This window comes from Apus apus, chromosome 2, assembly GCF_020740795.1.
Source record: "Apus apus isolate bApuApu2 chromosome 2, bApuApu2.pri.cur, whole genome shotgun sequence".
Lineage (NCBI taxonomy): Eukaryota > Metazoa > Chordata > Aves > Apodiformes > Apodidae > Apus > Apus apus.
The window spans coordinates 28,398,579-28,416,470 of NC_067283.1; the positions used below are offsets into that span (position 1 = coordinate 28,398,579).

Sequence of the window (17,892 nt, forward strand, 5' to 3'; positions counted from 1 at the left end):
GCCCGACGCGGCGCCGCCCCCTCCGCCCCGCCCCTCTGCACGCCCCGGAACCGGGGTTTATCGCCGAGAAAGCTGCGTCGTACCTGGAGCCTCCGGTCCTGACGCCCCCCGCAGCCCGCCCTCCCCCGGCCCGGCCCGGCCCGCGGAGCCCGCGCCGCAGGTGGGAAAGGCCGCTCTAAGCGGCGGGGGGCCAGGGGCGGGAGCCGGGTAGAGCCGAGCGCGGCCTGTGGCTGCGCGGCCTGGCGGAGCGGGGCGCCGGGCCGCCGCTGCTGTTCGTGGGCTTCGCCGCGGCCTGGGCAGGCCCGCGGCGGGGCCTTGTTTTCCCCGACGCGCCCCTCCGCGCCGAGAACTGCCCTGGCGGGGTGGGTGTAGGGGCTTGCCCGGGGCAGCCTGACAGTGCCCGAGCTGGCGGGGCCTCGCTCTGTGCCACTGGCTGGAGTATTCGCTGTGTTCACGAGAGCAGCTGCCGCTCTGGGTCGATTGGCGAGAAAGTCCGTAAATCTCGGAGGGGTTCTTGATTCTTGTGTTTGTGGCAGCGCCAGCCTGACCGAGCAGGCTGTGTCTGAGGGGTGGTGAAGGGCAGCAGTGGATGTGTGCCTACTTAGGCTGAGCAAGCTTGTGGCTGCTAAGTCATTGCCTTGCCCTGCTGCATTCTCCGTGTTGGAGGAGCCTGTGATGTTCGTGATGAAGACACAGCTGATGGGCCAGAAAATGGGTACAATACAGGTTTTTTGCTGTTTTGAAAAAGAAGTAAGTTTGCAACCTCAAGTTTATATGATCCTTTATAGGGGGTAAGAATGTCACCTTAGCTCCTGTGGTTTTACTGGTAAGTTTTACTGAGTTTATAAACAAGAAGTTTTGTGCCGGAGTCTGGGGTGTAACTCAGGATGTGATGGTTCTGCCTGGGACGTCATTTGTGTCTTGTCTATGTATTACCATGTTGCAGTGCCATAACAAGCTGAAAGGTGCAGTATTGAACACAACTCCCCTATCCCAATACATTTACCAACTTCACTCCAGACAAGTCCATGGAGACTGGAGCCTATACATCAGTTGTGAGGGAGAGACTGGGTCAAAGCACAGCTGTTAAGAAGTAGAGTTTGTGACTTTGGTGACAGTATGAAGATGATGTATTGTCAGAACTACTACTGTTCACCATGTAACTGCTAGGTAAAAGAACAAAGTGTACTTGAGTTGGGAGAGAAGGCCTGTTGTAGGAACACTTTGCACTTGAGAAAGTGCTTCTCTGTTTTCTGATTTGTGAATTGAGACATGTCTCTTGTAAGTCTCTGGCAGCAGAACAACACTGTTCTAATTGTTGAAGCTCAGGTACAGCTGGCATTGGAGACTACATCTTCATTAGTGTTTTAATTCAAATAAAGGGTGTGCTCTAAATGAGTTCCCAGTCATCCTTGCTTGCTGCACTTTGGTTCAGCTCACAATGTGATCTGGGAGTGTGTTAACCCTGTTCCTTTTGGAAGAAGCTAAAGCTAGAAGGTGCACTTCAGTTATGAGTGGGGGTTGTCAGTCTAGACAAGAGCTACTGTGAAAAAAAACACACAAAGACGTTTGCAGTGCAGATGTTGAATCCTCACTATGTGGTTCTTTTCTGTGGAGTTGCTGCTTGTTCTGTGTTTAGTTGTTAATGTAGGCATAGCTTGAGCCTACCATTAATAGAGCAGGTGAGTTGAATACAGTTGTAGCACAACAGCAGCAGAGACAGAACCCTAAGCTTTCAGACCTGTAACTGTGACAGCTATTGCCTAAGCTTCAAGATTCAAGTTTCATTAGCTTATGTAGGTCAGCTACAAGGAGAACAGTAAGCAAAAGTCCCAACAATCATCAACAGCTTTTTTAGAATGTTTGCTTCCATAGCTCAGTCATTTTAATTTTCTGTTCAATTCATTGTTGAATGTCTTCCAAACTTAGAATGTTTTAAAAAGTGCTGTAGCCGCATAAGGCTACATAGTTTACCTTCTTGAAAGGGTTGAATTAATTAATTCTGCATACTTGCTGGAACAGTAACTGGGACTTGTTGGCATTTGTTGAATTACTTTTACCCTCCTATATTCACCTAGTGTTTGTGGCAATATAATGAGTTAATGCTGTGCTTGTGTTACCATCAGTATTTGTGATCTTTCTGTTGTCTTGAGTAGTTAGTTTAAAATACTCTGAATTTTTTTGCTGCCTTAATCTTCCTCTTAGGGCTTCCTTTATCAGGGAACCACCATGATAAGTACTAGCTGCCACTTCAAATGTCATTGGAAAAGCTGAGGGTTTGCATACTCTTTTTAAATCATTATGTTCTCCAAGATTGTGGTCAGTTGAGTGGCTGGGGTCTCTAACTGAAATGGATTGTGGGGATAAGCTGGACAACTGATTGCCACTGTTGTACAGATTTATTTTTTTAACTATGAGGGTTTTTTCCACCTGTTGCAAATTAGGAAGGTTTCTACTTGCATCACTTCATTACAGCTTTTAGTTTCAAGTGTTCTGTGTTTCAAGGTAGTTTCGGTGTCATGGCTGAAAAGCTGCAGTAATGAGAAAATTTAAAAATTTGGATAGGTAGCCAAGATGTTTTTGTGATTTTTTTTTTTAATTTTTTTTTTTTTTTAGCAAGTCTTTATAAGTGCTGCATATTTTCCTTAACTTTCTTGCAAATCTGTCTTCTTTGATGTTAAAGGGAATAATTGATTTAAACACCTGGAGATCTGTATTTCTAGGTTGGAGAGTAATAGCTGATCCTATGTTCTCAGAACAAGTCCAACCTAAAAAGTTTACTGTAATTGGGTCTGTAGTTTGTGTAGAATCCAGTGAAAATTGCAAACTTACTTTCTGGAGTTCAGTCTAGAAATTTATTTTTTTTTATACAAAGATTAATGTGATGTGTGAAAGCCTGTGCAATGACAGTCCTTTGAGAAGCACTGCTAGACTGTTGCAACCTTTTGCCAGCAATTGTACTGTTGTAACTTAAAAGCCTATTGGAGGGTCTGGACAAAGCTCCCAGTTAGTTCCCATTCTTACAGCTTGAGACTGACTCCAGCTTGACAGGGCCTTAGCGCCTTGCAGGCTGTAAGAGGTCTGAACAGAGGGCAACAGGACTCGTGTCAGACTAATGGCTGCAGACTGTTACCTGATACAGAGGAATAAATGTTGGACCTGTTCTCCCTGGAAACTTTTTTCTGACTTTTGTTTTAGACATGGGAAAATCACTTTCTCACCTGCCCATGCATACGTGCAAGGAAGATGGCTATGATGGAGGCACGGTGTCTGATAATATGAGGAACGGTTTAATTCACTCGGAATCGCACAATGAAGACAGCAGATGTGGAGATGTATCGCAGTTTCCCTATGTGGAATTTACAGGAAGAGACAGTGTCACCTGCCCAACTTGCCAGGGAACAGGAAGAATTCCACGAGGTATGTTTCTTTTTTTTATCCTGTACATTTACATCATAACTATATCCAATTGTAACTATAAAAATCTGTAACCAGTACCTCTTCTATTCAAGATTAAGTTTTTCTTACTGGCATTTTTTAATTATGGTTAACCTGGATGAATGAAACAAATCAAGTCAGCTTTGGCTGTTACCTGTTGGGTCTTCTCTTGTCTGTACAGTGCCAGTGTTCCTTGCTTCTCAGCTTTAAATTTACACATAACCCTAGCTCTTGCAAGTTAAATTTGCAGATCATTATTTTTGTGATATTTTATTGCATTTTTTAACAACCTGTTTATAACTTTGCAAAAATTGTTGTAAATACAGAGAGTGAAAAGTAGAACTGTGCTACAACACCTTTTCCCTGATCACGTGCAGTGAATTTTCTTGTCCTCACTGCTGCTAGCACCCCTTTAGTTCCTTTTTTCTCCCTTTGTCCCATTTGTCCCTGCTAGGCAGAGGACCTCAGCTGAGAGTTGAAAATTGATCAAATTTCTGGCTGTGCTGGGAAAGAGTAGGGTCTACAGCATTGGTCTTTGTGCCTAACCATTCTGTTTGCTTGCTGCCTTCATTGTTTGCTTTTCCTTTTATTAAAACATTCTGCTTTATTACATTTCTATACAATAAGCCACCTGAATAGCTATTTAGGCAGAGACCTGTGAAAGGAGAGTGCAGGGCATTTGAACCTGGGCAAGAGGAGAGAGTGGCAAATGCAGTGAACCAAGGCACAGCCTTCTGCTTCAGCTGTAAGGTCTTCTCTTTGATGGAACATGGAGGAGCTGATGAGAGTTTCTTATGTTTGGGATGGCTTTGCTTTTGCCTGAACACTTATGCAAAGTAGGTTATTGGGTGCAAAAGCTCTCCAAACTAATTTTGACCAGCAGCTTGGGAAAATTGACTAATGACTGCCATATTATCCTGGTACATGTACTTAAGTCAGATTAGGTTCTGGTATCATTCACATGTACTTTTGTGTCACCTGAAAATAAGTTGCAGGGGACATGGGATATTTAAATGGTTGTAAATATAAAAAAATGTATGTTAGCTGTTGAAGTTTATACTACTTTGTGTTCTTTGCGTACCTCTGAATTCAGCAAATTTGAAGGGTGGAAAAGCTATACGACTAAAAATTATCATAACCAGAAGACTACAGAGAAGAAGTTTGTTCTGTTAGCTTGCTAACTTGAAATACTTTATATTGTCAGTACCAAGTTTTACTCTAAGTAGTACTAGGTAAAATACAATAATGGCAGGATTTCTGTGTTCAGAAGCTTATTCCCTTGACTGTAGTATACTTGGATGTAATACTTAAATGTGAGTTAATTTATGAAACATTTTGCAATAGCTATTAAAAAATATATGTTGTCCATTCTAATAAAATGATGTGATTAAAGCTATAACTTTAAATTAATTATTTTAACAAATAGGGATGTCTATTTAATTAGTCCTCAGTACTTTAGGGAAAAAAAATAGTGTTTGGGATTTTTTGAGGCAAGGGGGGAAAAATTAAGTGTTACTGAGATGACTGCATGACCAGTAGGGAAGGCTATAGCATGTGTTAAGATGGCCATTAAGTTATAACGGAAACTCTTGGAAGTAACTGCAACAATACTTACTCTTTTCTTGTTTAAATTCTGAAAGTGTGTTTTTGTTTCCAGGGCAGGAAAATCAGCTGGTAGCCTTAATTCCATACAGTGATCAGAGACTCAGGCCAAGAAGAACGTAAGTTAAGAGTTGTTTGTGATACATTAATCTGCAGTTAATTATTTTCTTCTATTTAAAATTCAGCAATTTAAAGGACAGAGCGTTAAGGAGAATAAAGCAAATATCACTTTAATGTTTTCTTGCATCCAGTATTGAGAGAACCCTACTCATGAGTTATATCAGCCTTGGAGAGTTAGTTATTAACGGGTGTGCGTATTCTGGTCACAGCGTATAAATAATCAATCTCTGTAGCATCTTAATTAATCAAAGCAGATACACCTTCCGTGTTAAATTCTGAATAAAGTGATAATTTCTTTGGGCCACTACTACATAGCAAGTCGCTTAGAAATAAAGCTCTGAGCAGCTAGCAACATCAACAAATTCATCATTCTGATACAGCATATTTGATTTAGTTTTTTCTAGGATCTACTTAAAGGTTTATAGTGCTCAGGTCTTCTTGTTCTGAGACTTTTTTTTGTTTTCCTTAATGTTTGGATGTTTCTATAGTAAACAGAAGTTAATGCTAGGAAAAAAAATACAGTAGTCTCACATAATATTGTCCTGGATCATCTATGTGACGTAATAGTAGTACAAATTTGAAACATATTACTTTACTATTCTAATTTTGAGAACTTGAGCTGCAGTAGAGCTTTTCATTTGTGTATTTTTTTATCACACACACACACTGTCCTTTTTTTATTAGGTTAATTGTGCATTTCCTGTTCCATAGCAAGAGTCTTAACACTTTCTCTGAAAGTCTTGTATGACAAAGAATTCTGTGTGAGGCATAGAAAAGCTTTATTCTTCTTTCCACATGTGTTGTGCAAGAGTCCTGTGCATGACAGAAGTTCTGCGATAAATTTTAAGAGGAAGTGGTTATGTTTCAAAGAATGCAAATATTTACCTCTTCTGTTTTCCTTTTGCAACTTGTAATGTATGTACAAGAGTAACATCTCTGTTTGAGACAAAGTGCAGCATAGTTGGGTTTTTCCCCCATTGGAAGCTAACGGAAGGTAGAAATAGACTGAACTAGTATTGACTAGTCATGCTCCTTATCACTTAAAGGAAAATAATATGCCACTATTGTTTAACGTGCTTTTCACTCGGAAATGTGCTCTTTTCACCCAGAAAGCTCTACGTGACTGCTTCTGTAACTGTATGTTTACTCCTTTCTGGGCTGGCTGTATTCTTCTTGTTCCCTCGCTCAATCGACGTTGAGTACATCGGTGTGAAGTCAGTATATGTCAATTACGAACAGGGTAGACGTATAATATACCTAAATATTACGGTAAGTTTAGTCATCTGTTTGGGTGCTTGTAATGAATAAATGCAACAAGAGATACTACTGTGACAGTTAATATACAAAGAAATTGTTGTCCAGCTGGTAAGATTAGGTAAGAAATGCAAGCAGATACAATGACCAGTTTGAAAAATTTATCAGGATCAGCCATGGCTGGTTCCTGTAACTATAGCTAATGGAGGTGTAGTTGAAAGCTACTAATGGGTCTTCTGTTTTCATGGGAACAGTGACTTTGGAATTCTCTGCATTGTTCTTGAAATACGAGTGGAATATACTCTGTGTATGTAGCAATGTTATTAAATGTTGCCCTAGTATTAGGCATCTGACAACATTGGTTTTGAGGAAAAAATGCATCTTATCTACCATAAAATTTAAATGAGTTCTTTCCACACACTTCTTGACTTCTTGGTAATGCAATCAGTGCAAGGTTGCCTAAAAACTTTTGGTACAGTTCCTCATTTTAAATAAAACAAAGCAGTCATGGAAGAAAAGGGTCCTGTGATGGCTAAATTTCTTGGCAGAAACAATTGAGCATAGGAAATTTGTGCAGAAGTTTGTGCTGCTCAGTATAGCAAAAAGAAAAATATATAAAACACAACAAAACAAACAACTGAGAAAGTTGTTAAGTCATGGTCCTTTACCTCCTTCCCCTCCTGCCCTGCAGTCCTAGAAGGCAGGAAAATATACTCGGATAATTTCAAGTAGTACTGTCTTAGACAAATTTCAAAATATATGCTCATCAACATACACAGCTTGGATAGCTGTTAGTGTTTTGTTGGTTTTGTTTTTCAGAACACACTAAATATAACAAACAACAACTATTATTCTGTTGAAGTGGCAAATATCACAGCCCAAGTTCAGTTTTCAAAAACAGTTATTGGCAAAGCACGGCTAAACAACATCACCAACATTAGTCCTCTGGATATGAAACAGGTAAATAGGATAGACTTTCAAAGTTGGAATATGTGTTAATCATAAAAAATAAACCTACTCATTTTTGTTCTCATTGCTCGCCTTTTTTTTAGATTGACTATATGGTGCCTACAGTCATACAAGATGAAATGAGCTACATGTTGTAAGTGTACTCACCTCTAAATATCACAAGGGTCTTAGTAAAAATTACAGTGATACTAAAAATGACCTTTTTACAAAGTCAGCAGAAATGTATTTGCTGAGATAATATGGCATTTTCTTTTTGTGAGTTTAATAGTATTGAAAATTAATTACACCGTGGTTGTTTCAGTAGTTTCCTGTAATGGTTTGCTGAACGTGGCTCTTAGCACTTTGACTGGTATCTCTCTCAGGGTTTTAGGCCTTGGCAGTAGATAGCACCTGCTGCTTTGGGGGTGAAAATGCAGGTGTGTTCCCCTAACAAGTTGGAATACATTGAAATAGGTTTGAAATAGCAAACAGTGCACTAACCTTTAAATAAGCAGAAAGTGTTGTACTTCTGTCACCACTTAAAAGCACATAAGTTAGCTTTATGTAAACGCTGAATCCTGTGAATCTGCTTTACCATTTGGATGCAGGAGGAATAAATAAATGTGGCTTTAGAGAACTCATGCTAGTACCTACCTAGTTGTGCCTTTGGTGCAATGATGCATTGAAGCTTCTTTCATGATCAGTACTGGGGCCTTAATTTCAGTAACGCCATTGATACTGTGTTCCAAACAATGCCTCCAGCTTTTACCTGCAAGCTAGTGACTAGCCTTAGCAAAAACCTGGCTGACTTTGGAAACTCAGAGCCATGCAGACAAGCAAAAGCTGCTCTGCCTGTTGCCTGAACTGAATGGACTTCAGTCTCTTTTGCTTGATAGCTGCAGCCCTGGCAATAGTGTGGAACAGTGATGTGCTTGTTAGTCCAGCTCAGACGTAGGTAGTGTAGTCTTGGAGTAGAGGCAAAGAAACTGTTGTATGACAGTGCCAATAGTCTGTAATGTGAAGTTGCCCTCCTTCACTACAGCAAGTTGGATGTTAGGAAAAAGTACTTTACAGAAAGGGTTATTAAGCACTGGAATGGACTGCCCAGGGAAGTCATTCAGTCACAATCCATGAATATATTTTAAAATTACATAGATATGGTGCTTAGGGACATGGTTTAGCAGCAGGCTGGTGGAGCTAGGTTAGTAGAGTTTGGTTAAGGGTTGGAGTTGATGATCTTACAGGTCTTTTCCAATCTGTACGATTCTATTATTCCAAGTGTTGTTGATGGGCTTCTGCTTTTTCACTGTATTCTGAGTCTTGAAAGTCTGAGTTTACTGTGTGGTACAACCCTGGAGACAGCCTTAGTTTGAACACCCAGCTAATGTAGCTTCAGGTAGTCTTACTGGGGTTTTGTATTTGTTACTGTGTTTGGGTTTTTTCTCCATAGACAAATATTTACCTTTCCAGTGAAGGCCCTGGAATGATCTTCATAATACAGATAGTACTGTGGGTTATAGCATTGGGTATTTTGGTGTTTCCCCAGTTAGTCAGTTTAGGTATTGTATTAGTCATAACTAGGTAGTTGTTTGCATCCTGGAGAGTAATCAGAGTAAAATCGGCTTAGGTTGAATAAAGGGACTCTTAGAGACTTGAAGTGTCTGCATACAATCATCTGGATTCAGCAGATGTGTATGATGAAATCAGCATCACACAGGGTACTTCCACACACTTCTTTTAGAGAACTGGCTCAATGTGGAGTTCACCTTCAGTGTAGTTTCGTTGCTACAGTTTTGTGCTCTGTGGTGTGTTTGGTTTTGGTTTGGTGTTTTGTTGGGGTTTTTTTGGTTGGTTGATTTGTGTGTTTTATTTTAAAGAGACTTTTCCCCCCAGATAATGTGGACTCAAAAAACCTAGTATGTTGGTGTTGAACCTTTCTGCTCATCAGCCTATATGCGCTGTTGGATAGAAACTGGCTATATATTATGTTACAGATTGTCTATATTTTGGATTAGAAAACCACAATAACGAGGAATATCCTGTTTTAAGCCCATCAGGAAAAAAGAATACATATTTGTCATTACTGGCAGATCCCAGTATAAAGCAACTTTTAATACTGAACTGTTTTATTTGTATTTTCATATAAGTTGGATCACCTGTGTTCACTTTCTGTTTTATACTTACTCATATGCTTGTTGATGCTGTGGAAAAGAATGACAATGGCATGTAAATATTGTGGGTGGCTGCCATGCAATCTTACTGCACTGATTACATGCCTTTCATTCCAGAGCTGATAAATTTGTGACCAAGAGCAATTGATTTAGGGAGGGAGGGGAGGAAAGTGTACACTTGCATAGTGCTCTGTATAACTGGCATGCAGGTGCATGTCAGGAAGTATAAGTCTGGAAACAGTATCTCACAAGAGAACAATAGCCCTGACTTCAGAAGTCCTGCAGGTTGGTTAAAGGTTACTTTGCATAATACACAAGTATATGAGTGGAAAGAAAATTAGTTCTTGATACTTTTTGAACAATAATTCTTGCTCTTTAGACAACTACCTGTAAAAGCCTGATTCAAATCTAACATGTTTTTCTTTTTTGCAGTGACTTCTGTACTTTAGCATCTATCAAAGTGCATAACATAGTAGTGATGATGCAGTAAGTATGGAAATTTCTTGTTTGTTGGAAACAACTTTTAAAGCCATGTAATTCTTATTGAAGCATTACTCAAATATGTAATTTTGGAGTTTGTGCATCATAGATAAAATAAAATCAACTTGTGTTCTAGTTTAGTAGCTTCATAGTTCTTGAAACTGAACTGTGTCTTTTGACAGGTACTGGTGGTGTAAAGACACTTGAATAGGTTTAACTCTTATTATTGTATCTGCTCTGCAGTTGAGCTGTAGCCATGGAGCTACTAAGGTCTCAAATACTTTGAAATCAGTTTGTGTATCAGCCACTGTTCAAAAACTGCTGAGATCTTCCGTGATTTTGAAGCAGTTACAGGCTTTAGTATTCTGCCAGCGCCGGCTTCTTTTGACTGATTGCATAAACAGCAGCATGGTGGGGTCTGTTTTGAGGGAGGAAGAGGGCAAGTATAGACCAACCATGTCTGTAGCTTCTTTGAGCATTTGCTTTCTTCTCGCAAAGCAAGGTATTAATGAGTAAACCACAGTTTTATCATCTTTTCTAGAAAAAAGTCTGTGCCCAATGAATTATTTCATGGAGAAAATACATAGTGATAAACTAGTATTGTTTTAAACTTCATATAAAACTTATTTTGTGCTAAAACTTTTTCCTTAAAAGTAATGTTGAATCACTGATCCTTAGAATAGGCAAGCCTTTTACAAAACAAATATCTCTTCTGTTTTCTTTTTTTTAAGAGTGACAGTGACAACCTCTTACTTTGGCCACTCTGAGCAAATATCCCAGGAGAGATACCAGTATGTGGACTGTGGAGGAAACACAACCTACCAGCTGGGCCAGTCAGAATATTTAAATGTGCTTCAGCCTCCACAGTAAAAGGAGCTGTTGGTTAGTGTGCGTGACTGCTAGTGATGCTTGCAAAGACCTTTTGAGTAGGACTGGTAGGACATGAAGGGGAGAGTATGTGCATGAGAAGCACAGTGAACATGGTGACCTGTTCGCTTGAGATGCAAGGAGGGAAAAGGTGCAAAATGTATATAGATGCACTTGTTAAATGTTGTGTTTTCCCCTTCTGTTTGCTTTCTGTTACTGTAAGCACTTCTATCAAGTTGTGTGGTGGGAGGGAGAGGGGGAATATCAGATTCTTGAACTGAATTGGGACCTTTCCTTGCAGTGTGGTACATCAGCTTAGAGTAACTGTGTTTATCTGTGTTTAGGTGAAATGTCACTAATGAGCATTTTAGAAAAAAATAATGCACATAAAATTTAAGTTTATATTTCAGTTCTTGATATTTTACTATTGAAACTGACAGTATTACTGCTCAAGTAGCAAGATTACTCTGAAGTATCTGGGTGTGAAACTTCTACTAGTAACCCAGTGGCAATAGTTCTTCATTTTGGGATTCTACTTTTCGTTTGCTATACGTGATTAGAGGTGACTTGCAGTCTGTGAAAGCCAGGAAAGCTCCCTTGGATGACACTATACTTGAATGTGCAACTCTTAGAACCTGGCATCTTTTCATATTCCCTGCTGCCTCTGGGATGTTATAAGGAGAATGCATGTTGTTAGATTTAAAGTTGGATTTAAAAACAAACCAAAAAACACCCTCCAGAATCATTACTGACAAAGAAAACATTCAAGACTAGAAAATGAATGGGTAAAGACTTTGACAGCATCTTCCTATTTTGTTTTTAGTAAACTTTTGAGTACAGCTATTAAATCAAGATTGTACAGTTGGGACTAGATGGGAGGGCATGGGTTTCAGCAGCTTGATAGAAATTTTCATCACTTTTACTGTTTTAACATACTGTATATCTAAGCTACTTGTGTTAATGTGTTGAGGTGTGTATATTTAGTGCACAGGCTCATTAAGCAGTGCAGTAGTTACATGAATCTGCAGAGCACTCACAGTTCACATCAAGGTTAGGTAAGGCAGAATAAAACAATTCTTTTGTAAGATGTAATGATGAGACTGACTTATAACAACGCTATAGATTAATTTAATTACGATAGTTTGCACAGTGAGAAAACTTGGGGTCATCATCAAACATGGTGTTTGTAAATTGTGGGTCCAAAGTTGCTTGACTTCTAAAGGCTGACTGTTCTAAGAGTTCAGTACAAAACTTTTTAATAACCTGATCAGGATTCTTTTATTTCTGAATTAGATAAGATGCTGCTATAAGAAGGTACCATTGAGACTGCTGCATTGTAATGAATAATGTGTTTTAAAATAGATATTGCGGATTTTATGCTGCCCACCTCCTGGAAATAAGCTATATAAAATTAATTAGCAATAAACATTATGGATAAAGGCTGCTAAGTAACTTCTTGCAACTAACAATCTCTTATGCTCCAGTATTTCAGTGAAATTACATGACTGTTTTACTCTTTTCTTTCTTGGCCTTTCTGAGATGGACCTAATTGGGTGTGGTGGGGAAAGAATATCGATCATGTAAAAATGATTTAAAAGAAATTAACCAAACAAAAAACCCTCCTCTGTTTGAATTGCCATAAGCACTTACTCTGAATGTCTATGAAAATTTTGGGACCTAAACTGTCAGTTTTGTGTAATTGTTAAGATAAAAATGTCAAAGACTCTAATCTTCCTAGAGTGTAGAAGAAGCTCAGTCCTGTGGCTGATAAAATGCATGCACAAGCTTGTTTGATAGTCTGAAAAGATGCAAGTGATAACCGAAGACAGGATGGTGGGGAGCTGGATAGAAGCAGAGACTGAAGTCTTCTATGTTATCTGTTGTATCAGGATTGTTTATATTGAAGAGCAGGGAGAGAATTCTGGTTTAAATCGTGTCAGATCTGAAGTCAGCCACCAAGCGATACGGGTTTTTTCTTCTAGGCTTAAATATTTACACCTAGATAGTTGGGTTTGTTTGTTTGGGGTTTGTTTTCTTTTTTTTTTTAAGTTAAAAAGAAAACAGCCTTAGGCAGATAATTATATCCATTTAAAACTTTTTTCTTCAAAGCATAAAAGGGGATCTAAAATAACTGGAATGGCACTATGATAAAATTATTTGGTGACAGCAATGAATGGTGCTTGAGCAACCATGGTGGGGGGAGGTTACACTGCTACACAGTGATGAGACTCAAACTGACCTATGAAAGTTTGGCAGACATACTGAGCAAGTTATACTTAAATCTGGATCTTGTGTTGCATGAAATGCTTGGTATTGGCCAACTTCAAATAAAGAATTGAGTGGAATTATTTTTTCCATTTATCTGGTGGGAGGGGAAAGATACAGCTCTTATTGTCTGTCACGAGATATCTAATGGATATAAACTTTAACTCCATTGATTTATAGTAGACTTAATGAATGACTAAGAGTTCCTATCTTAAAAAATAAAGGGTGGGGTAAAAATCCTATTGGTGAATCCTTAAGTCAGTTACAGGAGTAACAAAGGTTTAAGATTCTACATGTCTTTGCAAAACTGTCAGCATACTACTAATCAAACGAGGCAAGTATGTGAATGTAACTACTAGTTTTAATATAACATCTGGTCAGATAAGCAGGTAAGCATCCATTTGATTACTTAACTTAGACTTGATTCTGTGGCTGAGTTTGGAAACATGCTAAGGGAGCAAGGGAAGTCAGTATTAACTGGTGTAACTTTGTAAACAAGCTATGAGAATAGATACAAGTGACAGACCTGTATTTATTTCACACTACCTTTTTATCTTTAATTTAAAAATAAAAAAGACAAGCCTTTCCATTCACTGTAAATCAAGAAGTACAAATTCTCTCCAGAAAGTTGGCTTGAAGAATCGTAATTTTTTTTCTGGTTTATTTTCCTCAGAGATGGTTTCTGAAGAACTTAAGAAGTGATTAATTTAAATTTTAACTTCCTCATAATTTTCAAATACAATCAAAAACATGTACTGGCATAGTAGTGTTGTATTTTAAGGGATTTACTTCTAGTATAATTCTTGTCATGAGAACTCTTTTTAGCAATTCCTGTACCAAAACTTGTTGCACTTTAAAAAAAGCTCTGTTAGTTATTTCTTAAAACAGTGGTCCTGATGTTACAGTGTAATGGCATAATTGGAAAACAAATTTAATGTATTCTGTATGGTGTTATTATAACTTAAGGTAAAGTAATGTGGAACATTTAAATGCATAAAAATGTTGGCTATTTAGCCATTCTGACCTGGAGAAGAAAATTATTTTTAAATATGATGATTTAAGAGTAATGAATTAATAAAGCCACCAAACCAACTCAAAGATCTAAAGATCAAATAACCATTCTGAGAGATTTAAAGGGAAATGCTTTTACTCAAAGATGTAGTACCTGACAAATACTGTGCAATTCCTCGTGTGGTGAAAAGTCTGTAGAAGCTGATCCATAATTCTACTCACATTGATATTTAGGGGGTAGTTACTTAATTCTTAGTCTTTTTGAAGTCAAGCATAACTATCCTGCATGGTATAGCTTTGGCATTCTTAATGCACTTCTGATGTGTGCATGACCTTGAGATTATCATCGTGGTGTCTATATTTTGGAGCTTTATGTTGGCAGAGTTAAGTACTTGCCTTAGTTGACTTTGCTCCAAATTGTTATTGAAGTTATGCAAGTGAATAATTTTTTTTCGTAGTAGTACATTGCAAATGTGACTGGGCATTTTATAATGTGTTGTGTAAAGCTAACCCTTTAAGCACTGAATCTCTGAGGAATTGAACTGTTAAGGTCTTTAACCATCTGACCGAAATGTTGTGCCTTCATGATGGGAAGGATAGTGCTTGGAGGATTATGCAAAGACTTCTAGATTCAGAAAATAATAAGAGAAGAAGTGTTATTTCATATTCTGCAGTTAAGGTTTCCCTTTCTTCCCTATCATCCACACCCCCCCCCCCCCCCCCCCCCCCGTGTTTTTTTTTTGGTGGTGGTAATGAGATGTTTAGTTACAGTTTTGCTTTTCTTCCCACCCCCACATCTGTAGTGGCACATCTGTCTGTTCCCACATAACATCTTCTGAAATCAGTCCCAAGTTGTTTCAGAGTTGGGCAGCTATATGAAGTTTAACACCAGTTGGACCAGAGTTTGAAAGTTATGAGCTAAGTAAGTAAAGCAGTAATTCCTCTTGAGAACTAAATTTTTTACTTGCCTATCTAACAGAATGCCTGAACTCTAGCAATACTTCCAGGCTTGCTGGTACTTCTGGAAGGGAAGGATAAGTAATGTAAGTACAACCAATGTACTCCAGTGACGGACTACTGCAGCCAGCAAAATATTTGTGTGTGCCCTGATAGTGCCCGAAAAAACCTAGATCGGTGTTTTGGCTTCAGGAAAGGAGGAATAAAACTTGAGCCAAAACACAGTTGAAAGGTTGAAAATGATAATTTGAGTATGGCAAAAACATCCAATGTTTGTCTGGAGAAGACCCCTTCATGTTTTACCTTTAGCTGGGGAATTCTGGCCATTACTAGAGGGGTAGTTTGGCATGGGTTGTTCTGCTGCCCTACAGCTTTTGTCACGTAAGCCTGCTTTTCAGCCTGTGAGCAGGCCTGTGGGACAGGAACAGTTGTCTTCAAGGAGTCTGCAATTACAGTTGGCATTTGGTCCTGCAGCATAGTGTGAGAATGTTTGGTGGCAGCAACATAGTGATCCTCATGTTGTCCTTTTCCACTAAGTGTCATAAGGGTCTTACAGCCTGGATGCGTATGTCTTTTGGGTGCTGAAACTGCTTTTGCTTTGTATGGGCAAGGATATTTAGTGCCAGACATGCAAGTGTATTACTGTGCCTGAATAATTTTGGCTCTGACTGTCAGTGATTTAGTTCTTTTTTTTTTGGTTTTAAGAAAGCAAACGTAACCACTGTTAACATCCACTGTACAGAGTGTGCATATAATAGCTTGAGATATCTATAGAAATACTAATGAGTGATAACTATTTTTGTAACTTAAGAATTGTAAACCGTTGTTCTTGTAACTGTGTAGCAAACAATCTATCAACTTAAGCATGATAAACACTAAGTCAAGGGGTTTGTGGGAATGAGTTGTAGGACACAGAAGCTATCTTAATGTAAGTTAACTGGGGCAATGGATCTTGATATTTAGGGGTTCAAAATCTGGAGTTAGCTTCATTATTAATGTGGTTCTAGACAGGATTGTTTGACTCAAAGAATGATATTAAATTTTATATTAAAAAAAGCTTGGGTCTTGTATCTCATTTTTTTAACTACTTAATATATTTCTCTCCTCCTTCCCCATCTCCCACAAGTTTTCCCCCTATCTTCCCAGAAGCTTTCACATCTTTTCAATGGTATGATTTCAAGGTTTTGAACTATTGGCATTCCATGATGTAAAAACTTTGCAATGTACTTTTTTTTTTTCTTGGTACTGTGCTTTATATTAAGTCTATAATAAACTGGAATACCTGAAAGCTGAGCAAGTTACTCTTGTCTGACTGAACTACTAAAGCAACTGAGTTAAAACCTAGGCCCATACACTCTTCAGCCTGGTGGGGTGGTGGAGAGAATCAGAAGGGCAAAAGCAAGAAAGCTCACGGGTCAAAATAAAGACAGTTTAATAGGGGAACAAAGCTGTGTGCACTAGCCCCACTCCTGGAAGTATTCCAAGGCAAGTTGGATGGGGCTCTGGGCAACCTGATCTAGGAGATGTTCCTGCCCATGAAGGGGGTTGGATCTAGATGATCTTTTAGATCCCTTCCAACTCAAACCATTCTACAGTTCTGAGAAAATAAGGAATGTATTTCCTATCAGCAGGCAGGTGTTTATAATGGGAAGACAAAACACCATAACCCCAAATGCCATTCCTTCCTACTCCTTTCCCTGAGTGATTATTGCTGAGCATAAGCTCATATGGAATATCCCCTTGGCCAGTTGGGGACATCTGTCCTGGCTGTGTCCCCTCCCAGCTTTTTGACCATTCCTAGCCTAGTCACTGCAGGGCTGGACTGTTTGGGTGGAAAAAGGAGGAGAAGGCAATGAAAAAGGAAATGTCCATGCTGTACCAGCATTGCTTAGTATTAACCAAGACACTGGTGTGTTACCAGCACTGTTTTAGCCCTAGCCCCAAACACTGCTCTATGTGGGCTGCTATGAAGAAGATTAACTCATCCCAGCCAGTCCCAGCACAGCTATTTACAAAGTTTGTTTTAAAGAACCATTATTGCCTAAAGGTTTTAATCCTTAAAGGCTGGACAGCAAAGATCATGGCTTTATTTGAAGCATTCAGAATATTCATAGCATGTTCAGATGTTACAGGTAGTCTGTTACAGGTGTTCTGGAACACCTTAGTGGAGTTTTTAAGGTTTCTCCAGGAGAAATCTACTGTATATTCTTGTCTGTTTCTGGTGTGATTTTTAATGGGTAACTATTGGGGCTTAGAGTGTGGGGTTTTTTTAGGCCACTTTCTTTTAGCTTACAGATACCTAAAAAACCTAAATTTTGATGGGAAAATTAGTGTTGCTTGCTATTTTCTTTCTTATATAATCCTTTTTCCTTCGCAGAGTTGTTATAACTTGTCCAATAACCATTAAGCAGTATTTCACTATATATAAATAAGAGCTTGAAGACCTGTGAAGAACTGCTTCTCTTGTTCTGCCTGTCTGGGAACAGGTAGGCAAGAGTCTGCCTTGAGCACTGAACAGTTTCATTTGATCTACATACTTCAAGCTACATGATTTGGATTCCTCTCCTGTTTTTTCCCTCTGGAGCAGATGGGGGAGTGCAAAGATAAATTCCTACCAAGCAAATTTCAAATATCACCTTGTCCGTCTGGAAAAGGAATACGCTCACAGATGGGAATAGGTAAACAAATGTCAATTTAAGCAGGCATAAAGACCTGAAAAGTCACACCCAAAGTTGATTTTTTTGAGATCTAACTACTGAAAGATCTAACAGCCTAGTTT

General features: G+C 38.9%; 1 protein-coding gene across 1 annotated transcript; it reads left to right on the plus strand.

Annotated features, from left to right (window-relative positions):
- The first annotated feature begins 41 nt into the window (after nt 1-41).
- On the plus strand, nt 42-16,406 carry TMEM106B (transmembrane protein 106B). The gene is made up of 8 exons (XM_051610463.1): nt 42-160; nt 3,199-3,420; nt 5,096-5,159; nt 6,270-6,429; nt 7,234-7,374; nt 7,467-7,516; nt 9,966-10,019; nt 10,745-16,406. Exons 2-8 carry the CDS (start codon nt 3,201-3,203, stop codon nt 10,881-10,883), a joined length of 828 nt encoding a protein of 275 aa, XP_051466423.1. The 5' UTR covers nt 42-160; nt 3,199-3,200; the 3' UTR covers nt 10,884-16,406.
- Nucleotides 16,407-17,892: the final 1,486 nt, after the last annotated feature.